Source organism: Pipistrellus hanaki, assembly GCF_964339955.1.
Source record: "Pipistrellus hanaki genome assembly, chromosome: 2".
NCBI classification, from domain to species: domain Eukaryota; kingdom Metazoa; phylum Chordata; class Mammalia; order Chiroptera; family Vespertilionidae; genus Pipistrellus; species Pipistrellus hanaki.
This window is the reverse complement of record NC_140504.1, coordinates 73,519,894-73,544,609: the sequence shown is the minus strand read 5'-3', so window position 1 is coordinate 73,544,609 and position 24,716 is coordinate 73,519,894. Positions and strand designations below refer to the sequence as shown.

The following is a 24,716-nucleotide window of genomic DNA, read 5'->3' as shown; positions in this document are numbered from 1 at the left end:
GAGTGAGTGAGGGAATGTTAAATCACACAGGAGCAGCAGGAGCTGTCAGAAGGCATCTCCTCGACAAGGAGAGACTAACACCGCTGCGGGTCCGGGGTGGAGGAATCCCAGCACGGAGCCCCGCCATCCTGAAGGGGAGAAGGGCCTTTTTTAGAAACCCAGCAACACCACCACCAGCTGTAGACTCGCAGACCTCCACATCCAAAGGTACCCTGATCAAGGCAGCTGTAAGTGCACCCCCCTTCCCCAACCACAAAACCCTGTTTGCGCGTCTGCCCCACCCCACCGCTTCGTGCCCCCCACCTCTTGCTTGTGCCACATAAAACCCTGGATTGCGGGCATTCCTGGATTTGCTCCTGAGCCAGACCCTGGTTAGCGTGTGTGTTTGCGAGCTTGCGCCTGCCCCGCTTTAACCCCCTCGCATCCTCTTGTGCCTGGATTTGTGCGTTCGCGTGTTAGCCGCCCCTCACCCACATTCCTGCGTTAGCCGCCCCTCACCCGGATTCCCACATTCGCGCCCAGATTCACGCATTTGCGGACCCTCTCGCTCGCTGTAACCCAGCAGCAAGACCCAGGTTCCCGTGAGTTAGTGAGCATGTGCCTGCCCCCCCCTTTTACACCCCCCCCCCCCCGCCCAGATTCGCGGGTTCGTGCCCTTCGCGCCTGATTTGCCCATTCGTGCCCCCACGTGTCCATTCGCGCCTGACAGCAAAACCTTGGATTCACTCAGCTTGCACAGGCTAAGACTAGCAAGAACACCCCGTCCCAAGGTTGCGTACCTATCCTGGGGCACTCGTTACTTCAACCCCATAGACAATAGGACATCCCAAACCGGGCTTGCACGACTCTCCTGGGGCAGTGCGCAGGAGACACCAAGAACACCGGAGAGTGGATTCTGTACAGACAAGGGCTCGAGGCCCTGCAGTGGAAATCCTGAACGCCCCCTTCCTGGAGGTGAGCCCAGCTGCTCCACTGAGTGCTGGGACCGCTAGGTGTACACAGAAGCTCAGAGCCCTGAAGTGCATATCCGCGGATACACCACTGCAGAAGTGAGGTTCCAGCAGACCTCTGTAAGCCACTAGTGGGAGCCACAGTGAGCTTGCCTTGGGTGCAATCTTGAACAAGCAGGAGGTGCACACCCATCCAGAAGTAGAAGCTTTGAATTCACTTTGCCTAGATGCTGACATACAGGCACCCCAACTGCGCAACTACACTGCTAGGGCCCTTCAGAGTCATTTAGTGCACCTCACTGGCAATCTAACATGGGTTTTCCAGTGAACCACCACTGGGAGTAAGCACCTATTCACCACAAGTGCAACAACAAAAGCTGGGCCCGCCCATCCCACGACTGCATATCTCTGGGCACCTCAGCCACACCTTTTCAATAGCAAGTCCCCTGAACCACAACACCCCAACAGACGGTTCCTGTGGACCACTGCAAGTCCCTTCAGGGCATGCGTGATTACAATTAAGGGTACAATACAGCAAAAATTAAGAAACTCCCCTCCACATCAGCTGACTTGTAGACATCCCAAGTTTACAGATCTACATCAAGAGAACCCAAATAGCTTGATAAGGGAGCTACACTAGATTAACAAACCCAGGGGAACTGATAAATTATACCAGTAGCACCATCCCCAAAGGAACCTGGGAAGTAAGGCAATTGGACCTACAATTAAAACGCTACAGAAAAACATGGGAAGACAAAAAAGCAATCAACAAAGGAAAGGGAAAGAGGAATCACCAGAAAGGGAGTTAAATGAATTCGAAGTTAGCAGTCTATCAGAGACAGAATTCAGAGTAATGGTTCTAAAGATGTTTAAATGGCTAGAAGATAAATGCACACAACTCAGTGACAATTACACACAACTCAATGAGAATTACAAGGAGCTGAATGAGAATGTCACCAACATGAAAAAATACCAAGAGGAGACGAAGAACGACATCGCTGCAATAAAAAAACACAGTGGAAGGCTTAAAAAATAGGATAGAAGAGGCCGAGAACCGCATCAGCGAAGTAGAAGACAAGGTAGAAAAAAACACACAAACGCAGCAGGAACTGGAAAGAAGACTTAAAAAGCAAGAGGAGAGCCTAAGGGAGCTATGGGACAACTCAAAATGAAACATTAGAATAATAGGGATACAAGAAGGAGAAGAAGAAAAGCAAGAAAACCTCCTGGAAGAAATAATGACAGAAAACTTCCCTGATATTGGCAAGAAATAAACTATCCAAGTCCAAGAAGTACAGAAAGTCCCAAACAAATTGACCCCAAAGACCAACACCAAGACATATCATAATTAAATTGACAAACACCAATGACAAAGCAAGAATATTAAAGGCTGCAAGAGAGAGACAGAAAGTTACATACAAGGGATCTCCCATTAGAATAGCAACTGATTTCTCAACAGAAACACATCAGGCCAGGAGGGAATGGAATGAAATATACAAAGAGATGCAAAACAAGGGGCTGAATCCAAGAATACTATCCCCAGCAAGGCTATCATTCAAAATTGATGGTGGGATCAGAAGCTTCACAGACAAAAAAGGGCTAAGAGAATTCATCACTACCAAGCCAGCAATGCAAGAAATGCTAAAGGGACTGCTGTAAAAAGAAGAAAGAGAAAAGCAAGGAGAAACACAACACTAAGGGGAAATATGACCTATGCTACAGTAAAAAAGAAAGAGTTCCAACCCTTTGCAGCAACATGGATGGAGATGGAGACCATTATGCTAAGTGAAATAAGCCAGGCAGAGAAAGATAAACATCACATGATCTTACTCTTTTATGGAATATAGTAAATGGCATAGACTGACGAACAAGAACAGACCCAGAGATTGAGTAACATTGATCAGAACCTCAAACCCCAGGGAAGGAGGGGATCGCTGGGAGTAAGGGGGAGAAATCAACCAAGAGACATGTGGGCATACATATGAACCTCATCAATGGACACAGATAACATGGGGGTGGAGTATGAGTGAAGGGTAGAGCATAAAGGGGGGGATAATAACACATATGTAAAATAATAATAATATTATTATGAGAGAGAGAGAGAGAGAGAAAAGTGTGAGGTAACCAGAACCCCAAGAACACCTGAGAACGCCTTTACTGCCATGCTAACAGGCATCAGCTGTATGGTAATATAACTTAGGGTTATTGGGTAAGTATTTCTGGACTTAAACTCCTAATCCTTCACTGGTGGGAGCCCTTACCTGGGTTGATCCTCCTGCCCAAAGTAGTCACTGATGACACCAAACACCTTGGTCATCCAGGAGGACCATAGGTGGGACAAAAAAATATAATTACATAGGGGTCACCACCCATCTCCCCTTCTGTATGACACAAAATTAAACCACTGCTCCTTTGTGTGTAAAATTAAACAGAGGTTTCTAGCTGGTGAGGACACCAAAGTAAGGGATCATCACTCCTTCCTCCTGGAAGAGGTGTAGAAAATGAAATAAAGACCTTGTGTATACAAAAAGAAATTGATGGCCAGTTTAAAATGGAATTCCCATGGCCTAGAGCAAAGAATATCCTTACATGATATTATTCCACAAGGTCACTATAATTTTTCCCACATCTGGGTTATCCCCATTACCTATAATAGTATAATAGTACCTCGCACCATGGGGTATCAATAAAAATCATTTACTTTATATATATTGCTGGTGATTGGAGACAAAGGTAACACAGCTCTAGATATTTTAGAATTACAACAGCACATTGTACAATTTTCCCAAACGAACATACAAACCAATCCTTTGAATGTCTGGCAGCAATTTAAAAATGACATGAAAGGACTTCATCCCTCCCACTATGCAGAAGGCCCCCTGGGAAGGCACCTGAGCATTCTGTATTGGCCCATCTTGCCCTTTTGGCCAAAAATGAACCTCTTCTTGTAGTCCAGGTGCCCACAATTGTTGCCTGACCTTTCAGTTCACGCCGAGGCTGAAGCACCATGGTGGCTGGTACCACAGATCTCTCACCAGCCCAGTGGGGGGAGCTGGGTCCTCTCTGGAAAAGAAACATGGGTTCCCAAAAATATGAGATCAATGCCTGGGCCTCGCCAGCAGGTGAGGGGTTCCCAAGGCAGGTGCTGAGTGTGGAGCCCATGGGGGCATAGGCTACAGAACTAAACCTCAGATCACCCTGCTTGGCCCCCGAGGATGGCTCGTTAGCCAGAGACGGGTAAGATTCCTCAGGGAAGGAACAACCTAAGACAGGCACAGTCGCAGAGGGGCCATCAGGAGAGAACTTGGGGGTCAACAGAGGTGGGGCACAGACCTTTACCAACCCCCCCTGCAACATGGCAGGCGCCTGAACCTTCTCCCATTCTGAGGGAGGTCTCCTGCCTCCTTGGCTGCTTCGCTTCCCATGCACAGCTCAAAGTGGGACCCGGGTAACAGACAGAGACGTGGCTGACAGCAGCTGCCCTCTCACTGCAACAAGACTTATTTGAGAGGTCTCATACCCATGGTGTGGGCAAGTGGGTTTTTAATATCCAAGTCCAGCCTAGTAGCAGGAATGCTCAGGCCCTTCTCAAGAAGAGAAATAATCAACTCCACTAATACACACATGGTAAATAAGATTGATGCTAGAGTGTTGAGTATGACAGATGAATAGTAGCCAATTTCTCAGAGGAAAGTAATGTGGCTAGTGGAAATAAATGAATATTCTAAAAAAAAAAAAAAAAGCAAAAACTGATTGTACTGTTCAAAAAGCTGTTCCTAAAGGGTTAACAAAAATTCTTATTGTCAGAGCATCCCACGGTAAGATTGCACATGTTATGAACCTAAAGTAGTCATAGTGTAGCACAAATAAGTTAAAATGTAAAAGCTATCAAGACTACAGTATAACATTTCCAAAAGTTTCCTATTATTTAGAGTAAAAAAGGGGGTGACAGTGGAAGAATATCATGTAAGGAAAAATATCCTGAGAATAACTTACATCTATAGAATTTGTGCTTTAGAAAATTAACCTTCATTCGAAACGCTACTAGCAAGATACCCATGAAAAGACACACATGGTGACAAAACAAGCCAGGGGAAAATCATTTTGGGGGGGGGAATAAAAAAGAATCCCAAATCAAATTTAAAGAGAATATCCCTTTATTAACTTTTGGTCGAGAATATGTCTGTATATTTTCAGAAAACAACTCCGAGATCATCTGGAATTCTGTAACAGAGAGCAATAGACAGAAGCACTCCAGCCATGAAGACAGAAGAGACACAATTCAGAGATGGAAGATGCTGATGATGCCTCAGCATACCAGCAGACAGCAGCTGTGGGTTGCTGAAGGATGCCCAGGACCAAACCAGAGACGGTCGGACCTGCATTACCACCATTTGTCCACCAACCAGATCTGAAATATCATGGCTGGCATGTACATATAAGGAACTATCTGGCATTGAAATTGGGACTCAGAAGAACTGTTGGCCCAGAAAGGAACTCACTACAGACTGATTCATTTGCCTCTCAGCATAACCATTATGGCTTGTTGCAGTTTAGGTTCTTACAAGGGTATTTCGTGGATCACATGGTCTCACACATCTAGAGGAAATAATGAACAACATAAACAGACCCAGAGAAAGAGAAGCAGCGATCAGACTCTCAAACCTCAGAGGGAAAGTAAGGGAGGATGGGGGTAAGGGGAAGAGATCAACCAAAGGACTTGTGTGCATACATATGGGCCTAGCCAGTGGCCATGGACAATGGGGGGTTGGGGGAAGGCATATGTAGGGAGGGGTTTGGGATGGGAATGGGGGAATAAGGACAATTATGTGAGACCATAATCAATAAAATAAAAAAATAAAAAAAACACTCATGAGTCTACACTGATGTAAAAAATTGAACAAACAAGTAAATGGGAAAAAGAGAAGCTCTTTCTTACAACGTTTATTAATTGGAAGAATTCCAATTAATAAAGTTGAAATAATGAGGGAAACAGAAAAATCACTACAGAATAATGGTTTCAGGCAAGAATTACTAATGTTGCTAAAATTAATAGGCAAAGTATGAGGGAAAACAGGATATTTGTGTAGCCTAAAGTATTTCTTCCAAGATAAATATTAATTACAAGGAAAAATAGTAACTTTATAGGGTGAAAATTCAGCAGGCACTACTGTAACCAGGTGAACAAAGTTAGCATCACCAATAATAAGATGAATCAACATTATATACCGCCTGCTGTGATGAATAAAAAATGGCACATCAATCCCTGGTTAGAGAATCATCCCATACACCAGGTTGCAGGTTCAATCCCTGGTCAGGGCACATCATTGATGTTTCTTTCTCTCGCTCCCTCTCCCTTCCTCTCTGAAACCAATCCTATATAATAGAGGGAATATGCAAATTGACCATCACACAGTCACAAAGATGGTGGGGTTCATAGCCACAAGATGGCAGCACCCAGTCCTCTCAGCCCTGCCAGAGTCTCCCAGTCCTTTCAGCCCTGCTGGGGGAGGGGTTGGTGGCAGGCATATGGTACAGCCGGACCCACCCTCAGGTGGGTATGGCTGCTCCTTGAGCCTGCTGCTGGAATCCCACATCCTTTCAGCCCAGCTTGAGGGGCAGCAGGTGCACAGTGCAGCTGGACCCGCCCTCAGCCTCCCAGCCACCCAGGACTGGTCCAAGGGGCAGGCAAGCCTTGGATGGCAGCTGCCCAGCTGCTCAGGGCTGCCCGAGGCTCAGGTAACCAGGGCTAGCCGAGGCTTGTGCTGCTGGAAGTGGCAGCAGCAGAGGGGTGATGGGGGCATTGCCTTCCCCTGATCGCTGGATTGCCTTCTGCCCCTTAGGGCTCCCGGAATGTGAGAGGGGGCAGGCTGGCCTCCCCCCCGCCCCCCATCCAGTGCATGACTTTTCATGCACCAGGCCTCTAGTAAAAATATATTAAAGAAAGAAAGAAAGCTAACAGGCATCAGTGGAAAAAGTGGTGAAATTGAATGAAGTCTGTAGTTTGGTTAATTGTACTATACCAACATTGATTTCTTAGTTCTGATAACTATCGTGGTTATACATGATGCTAATATTGGGAAAAGCCAGAGGAAGGACATACGGGAATTCTCTTATTTTTGTAACTTTTTTGGAAGTCTGAAATTATTTCAAAATAACAAGTTAAAAAAGAAATAAGACAGTTGTAGTTATATTGTTGTCTTTTGTATTTACAAAGTGCCACATGTTCTTACAGCTCTTCCAAATACTACTACTGCCATGCTTCACACTGGGACCAGACTTCACAGTTTGCAAATCTGTTCCACATGTACCATCACATGGAATCCTCAACAATCCTGCCCAATATCATTCCCATTTTGCCGCTGATGAGAATGAAGCTCGGAAAGGGACGCGTTTGCCTAAGGTGGCACAGTCACCTCAGAGGCCAGTTGGTGAGAGAAAAACAAGCTGGCAATATTTTATTATACAGGGTGTTGGCAAAGGACAGATTCATGTTGATCACACATTCCCCGGGGTCTACCTGGTGATGCAGCTAATGCAATAAAATAGCAGCTGATATGTACTGAGTGTCTGCAGTGTGTCTGAGCCATTGAACAAGAGGCAAATCCCACTGCGAACACTGGGATTTCCACCGGAACACAGATTAGAAGAGCCCCAGCTTCAAGGATTCCGACTTGCACAGACTGAGGACTCCCATTTCCAGAAGTTCAAAAACTTCCTTTTTTATCTAAATGAGAAAAAAGACAAAAAAGAAAAAGAAAAAGGTCAAGATTAAGAAAAGATGGTCTTGGTGAATAAATTCAACCTTCTGGACTTTCTGGTATTTATGCAGCTGATATGGCCAGAGTCAGGGACGGCAGAAATTCTAACCCATATTTTATTCAGAGCTGGAATAGTTGCACAAGCAAAGGAAGAGGTATTATGTAAAATAACAGTTTCACTCAAGTGTCCTTTTGCTTGCTACCACTTAAAATAAAATCTCATACAAAAATATCTAAAGTGTGCCCAGATTATACACAATATCTATGTAATAAAAGTCTAAGCGACAGTTATGGTGGAATGATTGGAACGACCGATTGCTGTGATAAGTACTGACCACCAGGGGCAGATGCTCAGCACAGGAGCTGCCCCCTGTGGTCAGTGTGCTCCCACAGGGGGAGTGCTGCTCAGCCAGAGCCAAGCTCATGGCTGACGAGTGCAGTGGTAGCCTCTCCCATCTCTATGACAGTGCTAAGGTGCAGCGGGCTGAACGGTAAGGAGCAGTAAGCAGGTGGGTGGTAAGGAGCGAGGGGTCTTGGACTTCAAAGAGGGATGTTTGCCTGCTGGCTTAGGCCTGCTCCCCATGGGAGAGAACAGGCCAGGTTGAGGCCCCTCCCCCGCCGTGCATGAATTCATGCACCGGGCCTCTAGTTCTAATATAGGAAAACTGCTAATAATGACATCAACATAAAAATAATATCTATGGGTGACTATTTTTGTTGTTACTATTTCTCTCTATTATTGTAATTAGAAAACCAGTGGTGGATTACTCAGATTTAACATTAAATCTGAAAAAATCGAATATGGCTTCATGTGCTGGAGATCAAATTGGTTCAACCACCTCATTTTTAATTTTTATTGATTTCAGAAAGGGAGAGACAAACATTGATGAGAAAGAAAAGTAGATTGGCTGACTCTTTCTTACATCCCACACTGGGAATCGAGCCCACTACCTAGGCATGTGCTCTGACTGGGAATTGAACCATGACCTCCTGGTTCATAGGTCGACACTCAATCACTGAGCCATGCCAGCCTGGCTAAACCAGTTAAAAAAAAACAAACAATGTGTGTGTGTGTGTGTGTGTGTGTGTGTGTGTTTGTGTAGGAAACTGAGACAATTGTCTCTTAACTTGAACTGATGTCTGATATAATTCACTGATAATTTGTGATCAGGTTTGGTCATTCTGGGAATATAGTTTTGTTAGGTCGAGTCAGGGGGAGAAGCCCAGAGCCTATGCAAGCATCTGCAAGGTAGATGGTGACAAAGATAACTGGTGCCTTCCTAGACCCCTGGCTGGAGGCAGGAATTCCACACTCTCATGCCCTCCCCCCTCCCCTCACTAAACAGCTGTCTAAAAGAAGTACCTATGTCCCTTTTTGACCTAACTTCCCTGGCCCACCCTCGGACCAGCGAGTTTCTTCCGGGAGCGCAAGATTAAAACCTCCCCCCTTTTAATCGCCTGGACTCTGTGTCTTGTTTCCTGTGTCACAAACCTCTCAGTTTCATGTGGTAAATTAGTTCACTGGGCATGGCTGGAGGAGGAATTCCAAGCCTCTTCGCGAGTTCCTGCCTTGATGCATTACCGTCTGGTGACAGGCAGCCCTGCTTACTATTGCACAAGTTATTTTATCTCCATCAGCTACACTGATCGACTGCCTCCCATAAGCACTTTGACCAAGGATCAGATCTGGAACTGGGAACTGAACCAGCAACCTTTTTGTGCTTGGGACAGTACTCACCCACTGAGCCATACTGGCCAGGGCAGGCATTCGGTTTTGAAAATATATTTTTATTGATTTTAAAGAGGAAGGGAGAGGAAGAGAGAGATAGAAATATCAGTGATGAGAGAGAAACACTGATAGGCTGCCTCCTGCACGCCCCATACTAGGGATGGAGTTCGCAACCCAGGCATGTGCCCTGACTAGGAATCAAACCATGACCTCCTGGATCGAAGGTGAACGCTCAACCACAGAGCCACTTAGGCTGGGTAAGGGCAGGCATTCAATTTTAATCTACTGAGACATCAAAAAAATCCCCGGAAACCAAAATAGCCTTCTAAATTAAGCAAGTGGGTTTTAGGAGATATAAATGAAAGGAGTTTTAGGAAATAAAATAGGCAGGTTTGGGAGTTTTAGAAATAAAGAGGGTCCATTGGGGACGGGGCGGGGGGAGAAGGCTTGGAGTCCATAAGTGGAAGCTTGGAGCGGCCAAAAGGCTCATAGAACAAAAGGTGCCACAGGAGAAGGGGAGAAGAGGAAATCCATTCACAGGAGATAGGAAAGAGCCAAGGGTATGGGGAGAAAGAGGAAACAAACTTTCACAGAGGACGGAGAAATGCCAACAAATGGCAGAAAGAGGAAAACAGAGTTCTACAGGAGACAGAGAATTCTACCACCAAAGGGGGCTAGAGAGAGGGGGGCACCACATGGGGTTTGGGCTTTGAAGCTGATATTCTACCAATTGGAAGGCAGCATGAAGAGACAAAGAACTGCAGCCTTTATCAACCTTAGCAAAAAGGGGCTTGGGGGGTTACCTGCTTTGGGACCCCCTTCCTAAATGGGAGTCTGTACTTGTTTCTAATAAATTTCACCTTTTCATCTACCACCTTTTGTCTGTGGCTTCATTCTTCAAATCCACAGGGAGAAAAACCTGGGAAAGAAATCACCCTGTGTCTTGCTCAGAAAAAAACACTCAACTCATGAAGATGTGAGCAATGAGGCAAATTTGCACCCCCACCTCCAAGTGCACTTATAAGGATAAAAAGCAAAGGTGATTGTGTCTCTAAAGCAAAGCACAGGGAAGTATACCAAGTTCTCCAGATCTTCCTATTTCTCAAAGGTACAGTAGAGGTATGGTCCCTAGTGAGGCAGAAGCTTTCGGTTATTTAATGAGGAGACACAGCTGATTCCTATAAAACATATGGGAAGGACAGGATTGTGGGTAAGGGGTGAGATGGGTTCCATAATTATTCCTTTACAGTAACTGTCAAAGGCCAGGATGTGCTGGTCTTCATGTCAAAGACTTCATTATTGTGTTTGAACTCAGGTTCAGATTTAAAAAAAAAAAAAGAAAGAAAGAAAGATTAAAGACAACTGCTGGTTACACGGTACCTCGGGAATGTCCATCATCCTCCTCAACTTCTGATCTCTCCAATTCCAGTCAAAAACCAGAAACTTTAAAGGGTTCAAATTAAGGCCACCTGAAAGAGATAGTGAGATGGTGCCTCAGTCAAGACCTCATGAACGAATTAAACTTACTTTTTATTCTCTTGGTTGCTTTTTGCCTCATTTGCTGCCCACTCCCCAGTCACTAATCTCTCACATTAAACGCTGCCCTTGCCTGAGGGAAAACAAATGCAGTAGTCCGAGACTCCCCTCCTATAATCTTATCACTGATTCTGAGAAGCAGAGAAGCTGCTCTTACTAAACTTGTCAATGCTCAAGTGCTGGCAAAAAATCAATCCCAAGCCTCCAGGAAGAGCCAGAGGGTGAAGTTTCATTCCTGACAGGGATTTGATAAGATTCCTGCAGTTTGGAGTTGAGGCTACCTGAGACCACATGACAGAGGAGGTGAGTGGGCAGAAGGATGAGGACAGGGCTGGGAGGTGGTTTTGGGCAGAGAAGGAAGCTAAGGGGAATGGGCCCTATTAAAGGCTGCTATCCACTGAGGAGACTGGGCTATTCCCATGTCTTCCTGTCTATCTAGAGACAATAATAGAATGTGGGGCTCCAGGGGACCTCAGGAATTGTCTGCCTTTCCGAGGCCTCAGAGTTGGGCACAGTTAGCTCTTCTCACTCTCCATGTTCTCCCCAAGCTGTTACATGTTTCACTTGGAAACATAACTGAAGCTTTCTTTCACACAACTGCAGCATGTCCCTTCAACTCTCCTATGATTATTTCAATAATTCCCTCTCTGCCCAGAATAATTTAAAACAAAATTTTTATTGATTTCAGAAAGGAAAGAGAGAGAGATAGAAACATCAATGATGACAGAGAATTATTGATCAGCTGCCTCCTGCATGCTCCTTACTGGGGATCAACCTGCAACTGGGGCATGTGGCCTAACTGGGAATTGAACCTAGATTTCCTGGTTCATAGGCCCACGCTCAACCACTGAGCTACATCACCCAAGCCCAAAATAATTTTTTAAAGCTTCTTATAATTACAATGCCTCTTATTTAAAATTCTCTGAAAATTAAAAATGATAAAGAATGATAAGGGGTTGGCAATCTTCTTTAAAAATAATTCACTGCTGGTGTAGAGCAAATAGTTACAATCTCTCTAAAAAAGTCCTGGGCATTATAAAAAAGGAGCTTTAAAATGCTTCCCATTGATAAAAGGATTCTTCATCTACACATATCCCAATAAAAACACCAGAAATTCAAACAGTTACTTACAAAATGATCATTGTAGTATTATTTATAATAGCAGAAATAAGAAACAACCCAAATATTCTACCATGATAGAATTATTAAAAAATAATCTAACTTGGGTTTAATATACAAAATACAGAAAAAACTCATATAACTTGATAGAAAAAAGTCTAATTTAAAAATGGGCAGAGGACCCAAGTAGGCATTTTTCAAAGAAGACATCCAAATGGCCAAAAAGTACATGAAAAGATGTTTAACATCACTAATTATCAGGGAAATACAAATAAAAATCACAGTGAAAGGCCTGGCTGGCATGGCCCAGTGGTTGAGTGGGCACCTATGAACTAGGAGGTCATGGTTTGGTTCTCAGTCAGGACACATGTCTGCCTTTAGGCCTAGATCCTCAGAATGGGGCGTGCAGGAAGCAGCCTATCAATTATTCTCTCTTGTCATTGATGATTCTCTCTTCCTCCCTTTCCTTTCCTATCTCTGAAATCAATAAAAATATATAAAAAACAAACACAATGAGATATCACCTCATACCTGTTATCAAAAAGACAAAAGAGAGCCCTAACTGGTTTGGCTCAGTGGATAGAGCGCTGGCCTGCGGACTGAAAGGTCCCAAGTTTGATTCCAGTCAAGGGCATGTACCTTGGTTTTCAGGCACATCTCCAGTAGGGGGTGTGCAGGAGGCATCTGATCTATGTTTCTATCTCATCAATATTTCTAACTCTCTATCCGTCTCCCTTCCTCTCTGTAAAAATAAATAAATAAATAAATAAATAAATAAATAAATAAATAAATAAATAAATAAAATATATCTATATATCTATATCTATATATCTATATCTATATCTATCTATCTATCTATCTATCTATCTATCTATCTATCTATCTATATCTAGAGCTAGAGCTAGATCTAGATAAGTGTTAGCAAGGATGTGGAGAAAAGAGAAGCCTTGCACACTGTTAGTGAAAAGTTAGTGAAAATGTAAATTGGTGCAACCACTATGGAAAATGATATGTATGGAAGTTCCTCAAAACATTAAAAAGATACCTACCATATGATCCAGCTATCCTATTTATGTGTAAATAGCCAAATAAAATGAAATCTCTCTCTCAAAACGTGTCTCACAATTCAGTAGAAATCTAATTTCAATGATCTGTACAGCTTTGTTTTTTTCTCTCTCTCTTCTAAATATAAGTGGCCCTATTGCACCGGGGCCTGGTGGCCACAAAAACCCATCTGTACTCCAGGAAAGAGAGAGGTGAATCTCTGACTGGGGCTGGGAGAGAGGCGGCATCCATCCCTGGCCTCTCCCGCTGCCCAGCCAAGCTCTCCCAAGTCTGCGTTTCACAGAAGGCCTCTGAGCACCTCTCACCTGTTCCTTCATTTTCATTGCCCCATCATGTGCACAAGACAAAAATCTAAACTCTTCATATTACTGTTCAAGGCCCTCCCACACAATCTGACTTTCTTCCCAGTTGAATCACAAGTACAGCCCATGAAGTCTCCGATTAAGAAACGTGGTCTCTTCAGTATAAACAACTAGCATTTTTCAAGTTCTTAAGGTATGACACTCAGTGTGCTGAGCTCTTTATTGGCATTCAATTTTCATAATAATCCTTTGAGAAAGGTACTGTCTCTGTCATTCTGATAAACAGGTTTAGAGAAGGTAACTTGCAAGGTCATAGAGCTGGCATGGTTAAGTTGTTGGACCTGGGATCTGAATCCATAACAGGGTTTCTTGGACTCAACACAGTATTGCTCATTTATAATCTCCTCCAGTTATACCACACGTCTCTCCAGCTGCCCTCCCATTCCTGAATGTTCCTGAATGCTTTCCTCACATCTCCACAGATCCTACTTTAATTCTCCCCATATTTAAAAATCAGTTAAAAACTCTATAAAGCTTTCCCTGCAGACTTAGCTACCACATCAATCTCTCCCTCATTTCAACTCCTCTATACTCAGAAACTCTCACTTGGCCTTTGGGCTTTACTGTTCTGCACCGTCAATCTAATTCTATTTGCACTTATCTCTTCAATGGGATCGGGAGATCCCTTTTGGGGAAGGCTCAGGAACCAGGAAAGCCTAGATTGAGTGACTCTGGGAGGGCCACCTAACCCTGTGTGCTTTAGTTCTCTCTCTGAGGAAATCAGAACCTTAGCCTGCAAGGGTGAGGTGAGTACTACCTGAGAGATATGTAAATGTGTCTAGCATACTGCTCAGTACACGAAGGAACTAAAAAATATTTTTTCCCCTTCCTTATCTGGGGCCTCCAGTTTGTTACTTATAATTGCACAGAGCTCTGTGTACAGTGGGTATATTTATCCTGGGTAGCTTTCATCTGAAGAGAAACACTAATATTTTTAGTTCATTTGCTTTCTGGCAAATGACTATCTCTATACCGAGTTACTATACTAATGAACTCATTACATTTAAAAATATGAAAAATCCAGGAATAGCTCCTGTCAGTTATGAAACAATGTGTATTACTATACTGAAGAAATAATTTGGAAATGAGAATTGATAAGGAATCTTTAATCTGTCTGGCAGGCAGAACAGGTAATAAGATCATTAGTAGGTTAGCAGGTGGATGTTGTCTGGAATACTTTCTGGGTAAAGCACTACAAAAGAAATGATTTAGAATATCAATATTTCATCCACAGAAACTACATTTTAATTTTTTAAAAATTGATTTCAGAGAGGAAGGGAGAGTGAGAGAGATAGAAATGTCAGTGATGTAAGAGAATCATTGATTGGCTACCTCCTACACGCCCCTACTGGGGATTGAGCCTGCAACTCAGGCATGGCCCTGACTGGGAATCGAATAGTGACCTCCTGGTCATAGGTCAACGCCCAACCACTGAGCCATGCCAGCTAGGTGAAACTGCATTTTTATTTCAACATGTTTTCAAGTGGAATGGAAGTCGTGGGAAACCAAGACTCAATTAAGTGAGAGGGAAATACTGAACATATCCAGCTCTACAAATTCCAGAGGGTGCAAACTGATGGAATCAATTGTGGATCCACTAACCTGTTTAAAGCAACTGAAATCTGAATGTATTTAGGTGGGCACATGCCCTTCAATTTCACAGTTCTCATCCTTCCCTACTCCATCATACCTGCTGGCTGACTTTATAGACTCACAGCTGAATTTCCAACTCCTTAATTAACACAGAGATCTGGTTTCACTGCATCACACATGTGGTTCCCAAAACTCACATGGGGGTACGGCCAACTCCCAGCTCCGAAGACGATCACTGGCTCTTTTCATACCTTGTTTAACGAGCTCTTTAATCCTCCCCGGAGTTCCTACACCCAGGTGCACGGCACGCTTCTCCAGCAACTTCACCTGCTCCTGGACCTGCTCCAACATGGAAGAGAATGAAGAGAAGTGTGATACCGAGGCAGACTACCAAAATTTATTTCTCATACAAACGTGGACTTCGCCCACGGTTTCTGACTCATAATTCCCCAAGCCCTTGCAAGTTCCTAAGCATTGCGAATGATAAAGCTGTCTTTTGTTATTTGAATGAGGAGACTTTTGGAAGCAGCAGAGGATGGAGACTGGTTCCAGGAGAATCTACAATGCAATTAGAGGGTTGAAACTTTCACTCCCACCCCAACTTCCAGGGGGCTGAGGTTGAATCAATCGCCAATGGATGATGATTTAATCAATTATGCCTAAGTACTGTTGCCTCCTTTAAAACACTAGAGAGGAAGGGTGTGAAGAACTTCTGGGTTGGTAAACACATGGAGATTTGGGGAGAGTGGTGTGCCTGGAGAGGGTTGGGAAGCTCCACAACCTTTCCCATCCCTGCACCAGGCATCTCTTCCATCTGGCTGTTCCTGAGTTACATGTTTTTATAACGAATCAGTAATCTAGTAAGTAAAATGTTTAGTCAGCTGCTCTAGCAAATTAATTGAGTCCGAGGAGGGGGTTGTGGGAACCTCTGATTTAGAAATCAGTTGGTCAGAAGAATAGGTAACAACCTGGACTTTCAAAGGTGTCTGAAGTTGGGGTATAAGGTGTGCATGCTGTCTTGTAGGACTGAGCCCTTAACCTATGGAACCTGATGTGTTTCTAGGCAGACAATGGCAGAACTGAGTTGCATTGTAGGGCATGAAGCTGGTGTCCAGAGCATTTCTTGGATATGTGAGGAAGCACCCCCTCCATATGTTGAAAATGGATCCAGAAACGCTTTTCAAAGAGTCATTAGAAAATGCAATCAACATGGGCCAATTTAGAGCACTTTGTCTAAAAGTTAAGTTAAAAAGCAAGTGAGACTACCCTTGTTTAACATCAAGATAGAAGAAAACTGGCAAATCTTCACAGAGTCCAGGGTCAAGCCTCAGCTTCTGTAGAGGAACCTTGGCGCAGGGAAGAGTGACTGCTGTGGGGAAGGTGGGTGTGTAGTGGTAGGGAATGCAAAGAAAACCAAAATGGTCATTAAATGTGTTGTAAAAGGAGGCACCAAAGAAAACCCTTGCCAAAGAGTTACACAGAAGTTGGAGATAAAAGCTGAGGTCTAGAAGTGACTCTTAAGGATCACTAACATCTTCCACCAAGAACCACGGGCTCTTTGCTTACCTTTATGTGTTTTGCAAATAATTTCATAACTTTGCTGTCTCCTCTGAATGCTGTCATCGACCTAATGAAAAGGAATAGATTAATGCATAAGAAAAGTCACTCCTTCTGGGCCTAATTCAGTATTATTTATTTCTTTATTCAAAGAATACGTGCATTTATTTATATGTATACTAGGGGCCCAGTGAACAAATCTGTGCACCTTGAAAGGAACTGTGGGCTGCGAGGCTAAGGTGGGCACAGGGAAGGGTCTCAGCTCATCCTATGAGCCCCTGTCCGGCCCCTCCCATTGCGGCTCCTCATTGCCAGTAGCCCTGCTCCCATCACTGCTGCTTCCACATGCTCACCATGCCAGCCCCGATTGCATCTGCTGATGGTATGGAGTTATTGGGGCCAGTGCCAGCAGTAGATGCAAGCGGGCCAGCACTGTTAGCAGGTGTGAGCAGTGGCTGCTATCCCGATTACCCCTCAGGAGTAGGGGGAGGTTGAGAATCCCTGAGGAGCGACTGAGGTTGGCAGCTGCTGCTCTCACCCACTGATGGTGCTTAGCGATCAGGGCTGGCACTGGGCACTGGAGGTGGGTGTGAGCAGTGGCTCCGGCACTGGCAGTGGATGCAAGTGGCAGGAGGTGCGAGCACCCGGCGGGACTGTGGCATGAGGGAGCAAAGAATTTTCAGTAGCCACCAGAGGCTCACCCCAATGATAGCAACTGGCACCCCACCTTGGTCTGGTGCCCCCGTTCACCTGCTCCACCATCCCACTGTGGCTGACACCCACCATGTTCCATGCTCTGCGGCCTGTTGCTGATGTCCACAATGTTCTGCCCACACCCCCTGCTGGTCAGCGCAGTCATAGTGACTGGCTGTCCAGTTGTTCTGCCACTTGGTCTATTTGCATTTTAGGGTTTTTATACACACACACACACACACACACACACACACCCCTGTATTTTCCGGCGTATAAGACGACTTTTGAAACGAAAAAAAAAAAAGCCTGCTCAGATTGGCCAGAGTCAGAGAGGCGGTCTATTAAAAAAAGAACTGGTGTTGCCTCGGAAGTGGGGGGTAGTCTTATACAGTGAATATAGGCCTAAACCTATGTTTTAACTGTAAAAATTAGGGGGTCGTCTTATACGCCGGAAAATACGGTAGATATGTTCACCTGTATGTGTATATATACACACACAAAAGAAATTCTGAGGTTTTCTGGCTAGCCCTCTCTGAAATAAAAATGGGTGGCCTTTTATTCAGGCTTCTCATTCTCACACTTAGGGTTAGCTTTACTTACTTGCAATAAAGAATATCTATATTTTAGGTTCCTAGCAGAGAATTGATCTTCAAAGTCTGTAGTATAGTTCTCATATAAAATGTGGTTTTGAGAAATCTCTACAACACTGGGGTCAGCCTGTGCTCCGGGGCAGTGGGGGCAGCTAGGATGAGTTGACAGGGTGGAGCAAGAGGGTTTGTCTTTCATAAGAGCAGCCTCCTCTTTTATTTACTCTGCAGAGTGAGCTTTTCCATAAAATGTTTTATGTAGAAATGCTTCAGATATAAATGGGTATAAAATAGCAATACCTTTTAGTCGATGTGTGGGGCAAGAACTAACATGAAAAACCTGCTTAAGAATGTTATTTTCCTTTATATATCATTATTATGTTTGGGGAAATATTATTGGTCAGTAGGAATCTATGAGTTTGCAAATAGTGAATCATATTATATAATTGCTGTTGCACTTGATTTTAAAAATATATATTTTTATTGATTTCAGAGAGGAAGGGAGAGAGGGAAACATCAGTGATGACAGAGAAGCATTGATCAGCTGCCTCCTGCATGTCCCCTATTGGGGATCAAACCCACAACCCGGGCATGTGCCCTGACTGGGAATCAAACCACAGGTACATAGGTTGATGCTCAACACTGAGCCATGCCGCCTGGGCTGCACTTGATTTTTTCTTAAATGTAAGCTTTCTCCAAGGCAAGGTTAACTAGGAAGACAATTTAGGGGACATATTTGACATAACTCATGGTTCTCAAGGGAGCAGATATTCTTACAAAAGTTAGAATTATTCACCATTAGTCTTTATGAATAGGGCTCACTGTGCCCGCTCAAAATTCACCTTTTGCAAATCCCCTAACCTTGAAATGGATCATAATATTACCAGGTGACACAGGGAAATGCTGAGAATTGGTAAATGAAGTGCGACAACATAGTGCTTTTATGTCCCCCAGAAAGGTATTTAGAGTAAGCACTCACATTAATTTGACAAGTTGTTTTTAAGAGGCCACCTTGAGGCCAACCTCTTTGCCATTAGAGTTTGAATATAAAATATTCAAACTCTAATGTGGTGGTAGTTTTTTTTTTTTTTTTTTTTTAAATATATTTTATTGATTTTGTACTGAGAGGAAGGGAGAGAGATAGAGAGTTAGAAACATCGATGAGAGAGAGTCATCAATCAGCTGCCTCTTGCACACCCCCTACTGGGGATATGCCCGCAACCAACGTACATGCCCTTGACCGAAATCGAACCCGGGACCCTTCAGTCCTCAAACCGACGCTCTATCCATTGAGCCAAACCGGTTTCGGCTGTGGTGGTAGTTTTTAAAACATGGAAAAGTCTATGCAAACTCCTATTACTTCAAATAGAGCTCCCCAGAGTAGTGGGAGTCTTAAAGATCAATTGTCTCAGCAGAAATAATTGAAAGAAACACTTCTGTGCGTGCCTAATGGGGAAAGGAGAGCTTAAAGGACTATTAACTAAGCTTAACAACTACTTTTCTAAATTAATGATCAGATTAGTTCATTTAGACAGATAGATGCTAAATACCTACTGAGAGTCTACATTTGCACCTAAGTCTACTTGATCAAGTTCCTCTTTCTTCAGGACTTAAATTTTCCTTTATTTTGTCTTGTGCCAAAACCTGGCTCAGAGCCTGGCCCTTTCAGAAAATCCTCTTTCACTCTGATGGCTCTTCCCTGAGAGCTGAGTGTGGTTACCCAGACTAGTGGAAGCCCTTTTGTTTATTCTGCACATACGACAGTAAATGAAAAAGTATGTGAAGGCACGTAGTAAAGCACTGACAAATTATCTTTACAACGTAATTTTTACATTAAAAATTCTGGTCCACTGGAATTTATCTTGGTTTAAGAAGTGAGATATGGATCCAAGTTTATTTTTCCAGGTGGCTGCCCCGTTGTTCCAGTACCATTTATTAAACAATCCATCTTTCCCTACTGATTTGTCACGTTGGCCATACGCTACATTTTCATATACATGTGAGTCTATTTCTGAACTTCCAGTTCTGTTCCACGGATCTAATCTGTCTGTCATGCATGAGCCAGTTCCATACTGTATTGATTATTGAGACTTTGTAGTATGTTTTTTAAAAAATCTGATACTATAGGCATAATACCTACTCATTAGTATCTTTTTCAGATTTTCCCTGAGGACAGATTTCTTTCCCATATTGACTTAGAACTAGTTTACCTAGTTTAAAAACAATTCTTTTGGAGTTCCATTGGGAATCCATGAAACTTTGGATTATCTTAGGTAAAACAGACATTTTTACATTACTGAGTCTAATTATTCAAGGACATAGTATGCCTGTGTGATTGTTCAAGGTCTTCTGCATCACTCTGAAAAAATTTCTTTATGTAGGCTTTCATAAGTTTATTTCTTGGTATTTTAGCTTTTCTTCTAACTGGTTATTGCTATGGTCTCCCTGTTTCCACCCTTGCCCTCTACAATGTGTGTTCTCCACACAGCAGCCAAAGGGACCCTTCAGGATGATCATCCAGACCATTCTGAATGTCCCTTTTGCCTGGCATGCTCTAAGCCCTCTGTTTGGCTTTCTCCTTCACTGTGTTCAAGTCTTGGTTCATGTGCCATCTCCTTAGAGAAGCTTTCTGGGACCACCTTTTAAAAGAAGCCCCCATCCACTTCTATACTGTATTTTTTCTTATATAGTTATCACTAGCTGACATTACAATGTATATTTATTTGTTTGTCTGTGTTCCTCACTGGAAAGTCCTATGAGAGAGTGGACTCTGTTTCGCTCTTTGCAACATCTTCAGCATACAGAACATATCAATACGGCACACACAGCTATTCAGGAAACATTAACAAGCTGATAGGTAAAGCATCCAACCTAATGAGCTCCAGGGCTCGGATGGCAGAGCTGCAGATGATCAGCAGTAGGACTGACTTCTTCTCTGTGTGGTTTTTCCGAAGTTTTACCCACTTAGGGCAGACTGAAAAAAAAAAAAAATACCATGAGAAAACATTATTCTAAATTAGTGTTTAAATAAAATAAGATAAGTGAGCATTGTTTAAATTCTATTCTCCGGTTATTGTAGGTATTGGATTAAAATGAAATATCATTAACTTACAACACAAAACATATATTATGCCAAATAGCTAAAGTGACTAGTTTTAGGAATAAGTAAAAAAAAGTTTAAAAGAATGCATTTGTGTTACCTTTAATTGGTTTGATGTTTGAAGGCAATGTTTAGTAGGAAAAGAATTCTGATTCAATGATGTTAACTTTTAAAGGGACACTGAGCATAAAATATAAAATAGAAATGACATTAAAATAATAGCAACCATCTGGTGAGCAGTGACACTGTGCTAGGCACTTTACACGTGTTCTCTTGTTTAGCTCTCATAGACCAGTGCAGTTGATTACATTTACATTTGCTGAATTTGAGTGGGAGAAAGGTTTATGAACTCAAGCTGAGGGTCCTCAGAACTGAATAGAGTTTGAAAGAAGAATGATAAATCCTCTACATCTAAATATATCATTGTTGGTTACAGATAAATGACTAGCTTGTGTGAATAATCTAGTTATTTCTGATTACACACAATACATGTTGAAAAGATCTAATTAGATGGACTATATAATTCTCAGGATCAGAGTTCTGAAGATGTGGACAGAGCCTCAGAATCTCAGAGCTGGAACAGGGGTCACACAGTCCAACTTTTTCATCTTTTAGATAATAAAGTTAAGTCTCAGAGAATGCTCAGTGACTTTCCCCAGGTCAAAGAGCAAATTAGTGATGGATCTGAACTAGAATGCTAATTATTCTCTAGGTTTGTAGATCAATAATTCTCATGTGTTATAAAATAAAAATCAGACCAAATCACAAATTCTCAAAGCTAGACCAAAACAAAAATAAATTTAAATTAAAAAAAGTTAATATGAGGAGGACCTAAAACACTCTCCATTTAAAATCCATTTGAGGTGGAAACTTTTTATTTTAAATGTAGTTTTGAAAATTTTTATTTTGAAGAGACTGAATTCATGTTTTAATGTAATAATAATTTGATGAATATATTTTTTTTTAAGAATGAGAGTTTACTTACTTTCTTTTAGGTATGATGAAAGACTATGAGTCAAATCGTTGGCCTTGAGGAAACAGGAGTCTAGGATTATGAGAAACATGCTTTGTAGAGAATTCTGCAACTATTTCATTGTTGATTTCACATAATAAAAACAGATTAAACCAGGTTGTATATCATTAGCGAATTGGGGGCTCATCACATATTTAAAGTGTTATCTAGGATATAAAACATTAGCAGCAGCAATAACAAGTAAATATTAACTGTCCATAGTTTCTTAGAGTAGGGAAATACAAGCTTATTGCATTATTCAATGGATTAATGAAACATCATTATTTTTCAAATAACAGGCAATACACAAAGGCAAAGCTGAAACAATTCTATATCGAGATGTTCCCAATGTAACCTTCAAACATAGGGAATTGCTCAACCAATGACAATCATGGTTTAGCAATCATGTAGTACTGATAACTCTGTAACGGAGATGGATAAAAAAGCGGCAGGTTTATTGTCTTAATTATTATTATTATTTTAAATCCTCACCCAAGGACATTTTCCCATTGATTTTTAGAGAGAGACATCGGTGCGACAGAGATACACTGATTGGTTGCCTCCATTGCTCCTGCACACACCCTAAAATCAGAATTGAAACAGGGACCCGACGCTCTATCCACTGAGCCAAACTGACTAGGGCTGTCTCACTTTTTCTACAAGGAAAAGTCTGTCACACAGCAGAGTGCTAGGGAGCAAACTATTACTAAATTAAATGACATTTATATTGTGACCCAGCATTTCTAACACATTATGTGAATAATGAACTTCAAAGATGTTGCCTCCTGTACTGTTGTGGAACCTTCCATGGTCTTTAAAACAAATTTTCCCAGCCTGGATATGATCAGGCTTACCTGGAGAGCTTTGCTGAAGACACAGATTCCTGGGATGGACTTACTTTTTCATAGTGAATCAGGATTCCCTGGGGGTGAGCCTGGGAATTTGCTTTTTAAGTGGCAGCTCGCCTTCAGGCTTTTAGCGCTGATCTAAACCACACTGCAGCTCTCAGGAGGACAGCAGGGTTAGCTCCAAGGGACTCCTGCCTCAAAACTAATTAAGTGCCCATGTGTCTGACATTAACAATGCACAGCACACCATGCTAATTGAAAAGACATGTTCCTGCCCTACAGACACAAACAACCTCAAATCAAAACCAAGTTACACAGTTGGCAAACTAAATAGGAAAATATTTGATTATTTACAGCCAGTTTACACTCCTTCCTGAGTCTGTACCAAACAACCCATGGCATGTCCCTCCTCTCACCTAGCACACACTTCTCTCTGTCCTTGGTCTCATCAGTGTAGTGATGGGTCTTTTCTCTAAACCCTTCTTATGATGCATTCAGTCACTGGGAATCAGAATGGCCTAATTTATTAACTGAAAATGAAAATCATCTCTTTTTGCTCATAATAGTATTTTTAATATATTTACAATTATTTTCTAAATTCTCGCTAAACCAACTCATGCCCACGTATTCTTGCTTACCTACATCACTGAGCTCTAATACAGTAATAATATAATGTAAACTCACTATGGAACTCAAATGACTCTTTAAAGTAAGGTAACCAGACGTCCCGCTTTTTAACAATTTGTCCTGCGGCGTTTTAAAAAAATCCTGATTTTTGGAAAAATCGGGACTTTTTTAAAGCACCAAGGAACGCGGGACAAATTGTTAAAAATCGGGACTGTCCTGCCAAAAGCGGGACGTCTGGTCACCTTACTTTAAAGGCTTCTTCTGACCTTTGACTCTCTACTGTTCTAGCAAATTAAGGTTTTTGATGTTCCATGAGGTTACAGGGGAGCAGTAATCCCACTATCTCACCAGTCCTTCCAGAGTTGAAGGTATGCTCTAACAAAAAACGAGAAAGGAAAAATGACCACTGAGCCACAGTAAAACCACACTCTCAATTAAACCTTGAAAAGAGGCTTTGTTATAACACTTGCTTCCTGAGAAAGAGCAGCCAGGACCAGCTCCTCCGGAGGGACTGCTGTGTGGGGAAGAGTGCTGCTAACTGCCGTTGGAGCCGGGGCCAGTAAGTCAGAGCTCCAGGTCTCGCTCTGTGGAAATGCACTCTTTCCTTCCCTAAAGGAAACCCCTTTTGGAAAAGAAATGCACAGGGCCCCCAGGTCTCCAACCCAATGTGCATTTTATAAAAAAAAGCTTATCACAGAGGAATTATAGAAATTCAGGGAACAGGCTGTTTTTCAGCTTCTCAAGCCTCTAGGAAGCATATCGTTGTAATGGAAAAAGGAAGTCAAACCACTCTTGACTTTTTCCAAAAGCAGCATTGGGTAGCCCTTGTGGTCTGTAACTAGCTCATCTCAGGCATGGCACCCAAACTGTTTGCATTTTGAGTTTATGACATCTTTTTTCTTCAATCTCTGCCCACGAGTTATAAATATATCATAAATTTAAAATTAATGAAAGTAGTTTGTTTTAAAATTTTTTCAATATATTTTAACTTAATTATAAATTCTCTAAGACAGTAGATTTCAAATAATAGTAGGGTGAAGAGTCACCTGGGTGATGTGTCAGCCTTGCTAACAATGCACAATTTTGTCCCTATCTTTAGGTAGTTGGCTGGAAAAAGTCTGGGCCAGGACCCAACAACTATCCTAAAAGCAAAACCATAATTAGAAATCCATGATAA

At 42.6% G+C, this 24,716-nt stretch overlaps 1 protein-coding gene across 3 annotated transcripts in view; it reads right to left on the bottom strand.

Annotated features, from left to right (window-relative positions):
* Positions 1-7,378: 7,378 nt before the first annotated feature.
* The window catches only part of CMSS1 (cms1 ribosomal small subunit homolog), a 370,171-nt gene continuing 352,833 nt past the window's right edge, over positions 7,379-24,716 (bottom strand). For all 3 annotated transcript variants that reach the window (XM_084875513.1, XM_084875514.1, XM_084875512.1), the window contains 6 exons: positions 22,038-22,097; positions 20,824-20,926; positions 16,682-16,742; positions 15,367-15,454; positions 10,821-10,909; positions 7,379-7,677 (listed from right to left, as the gene is read on the bottom strand). In XM_084875513.1, the coding sequence (XP_084731639.1) occupies positions 7,594-7,677; positions 10,821-10,909; positions 15,367-15,454; positions 16,682-16,742; positions 20,824-20,926; positions 22,038-22,097 (485 nt within the window). In that variant the 3' untranslated portion in view covers positions 7,379-7,593. The remainder of the gene's footprint in view (positions 7,678-10,820; positions 10,910-15,366; positions 15,455-16,681; positions 16,743-20,823; positions 20,927-22,037; positions 22,098-24,716) is intronic.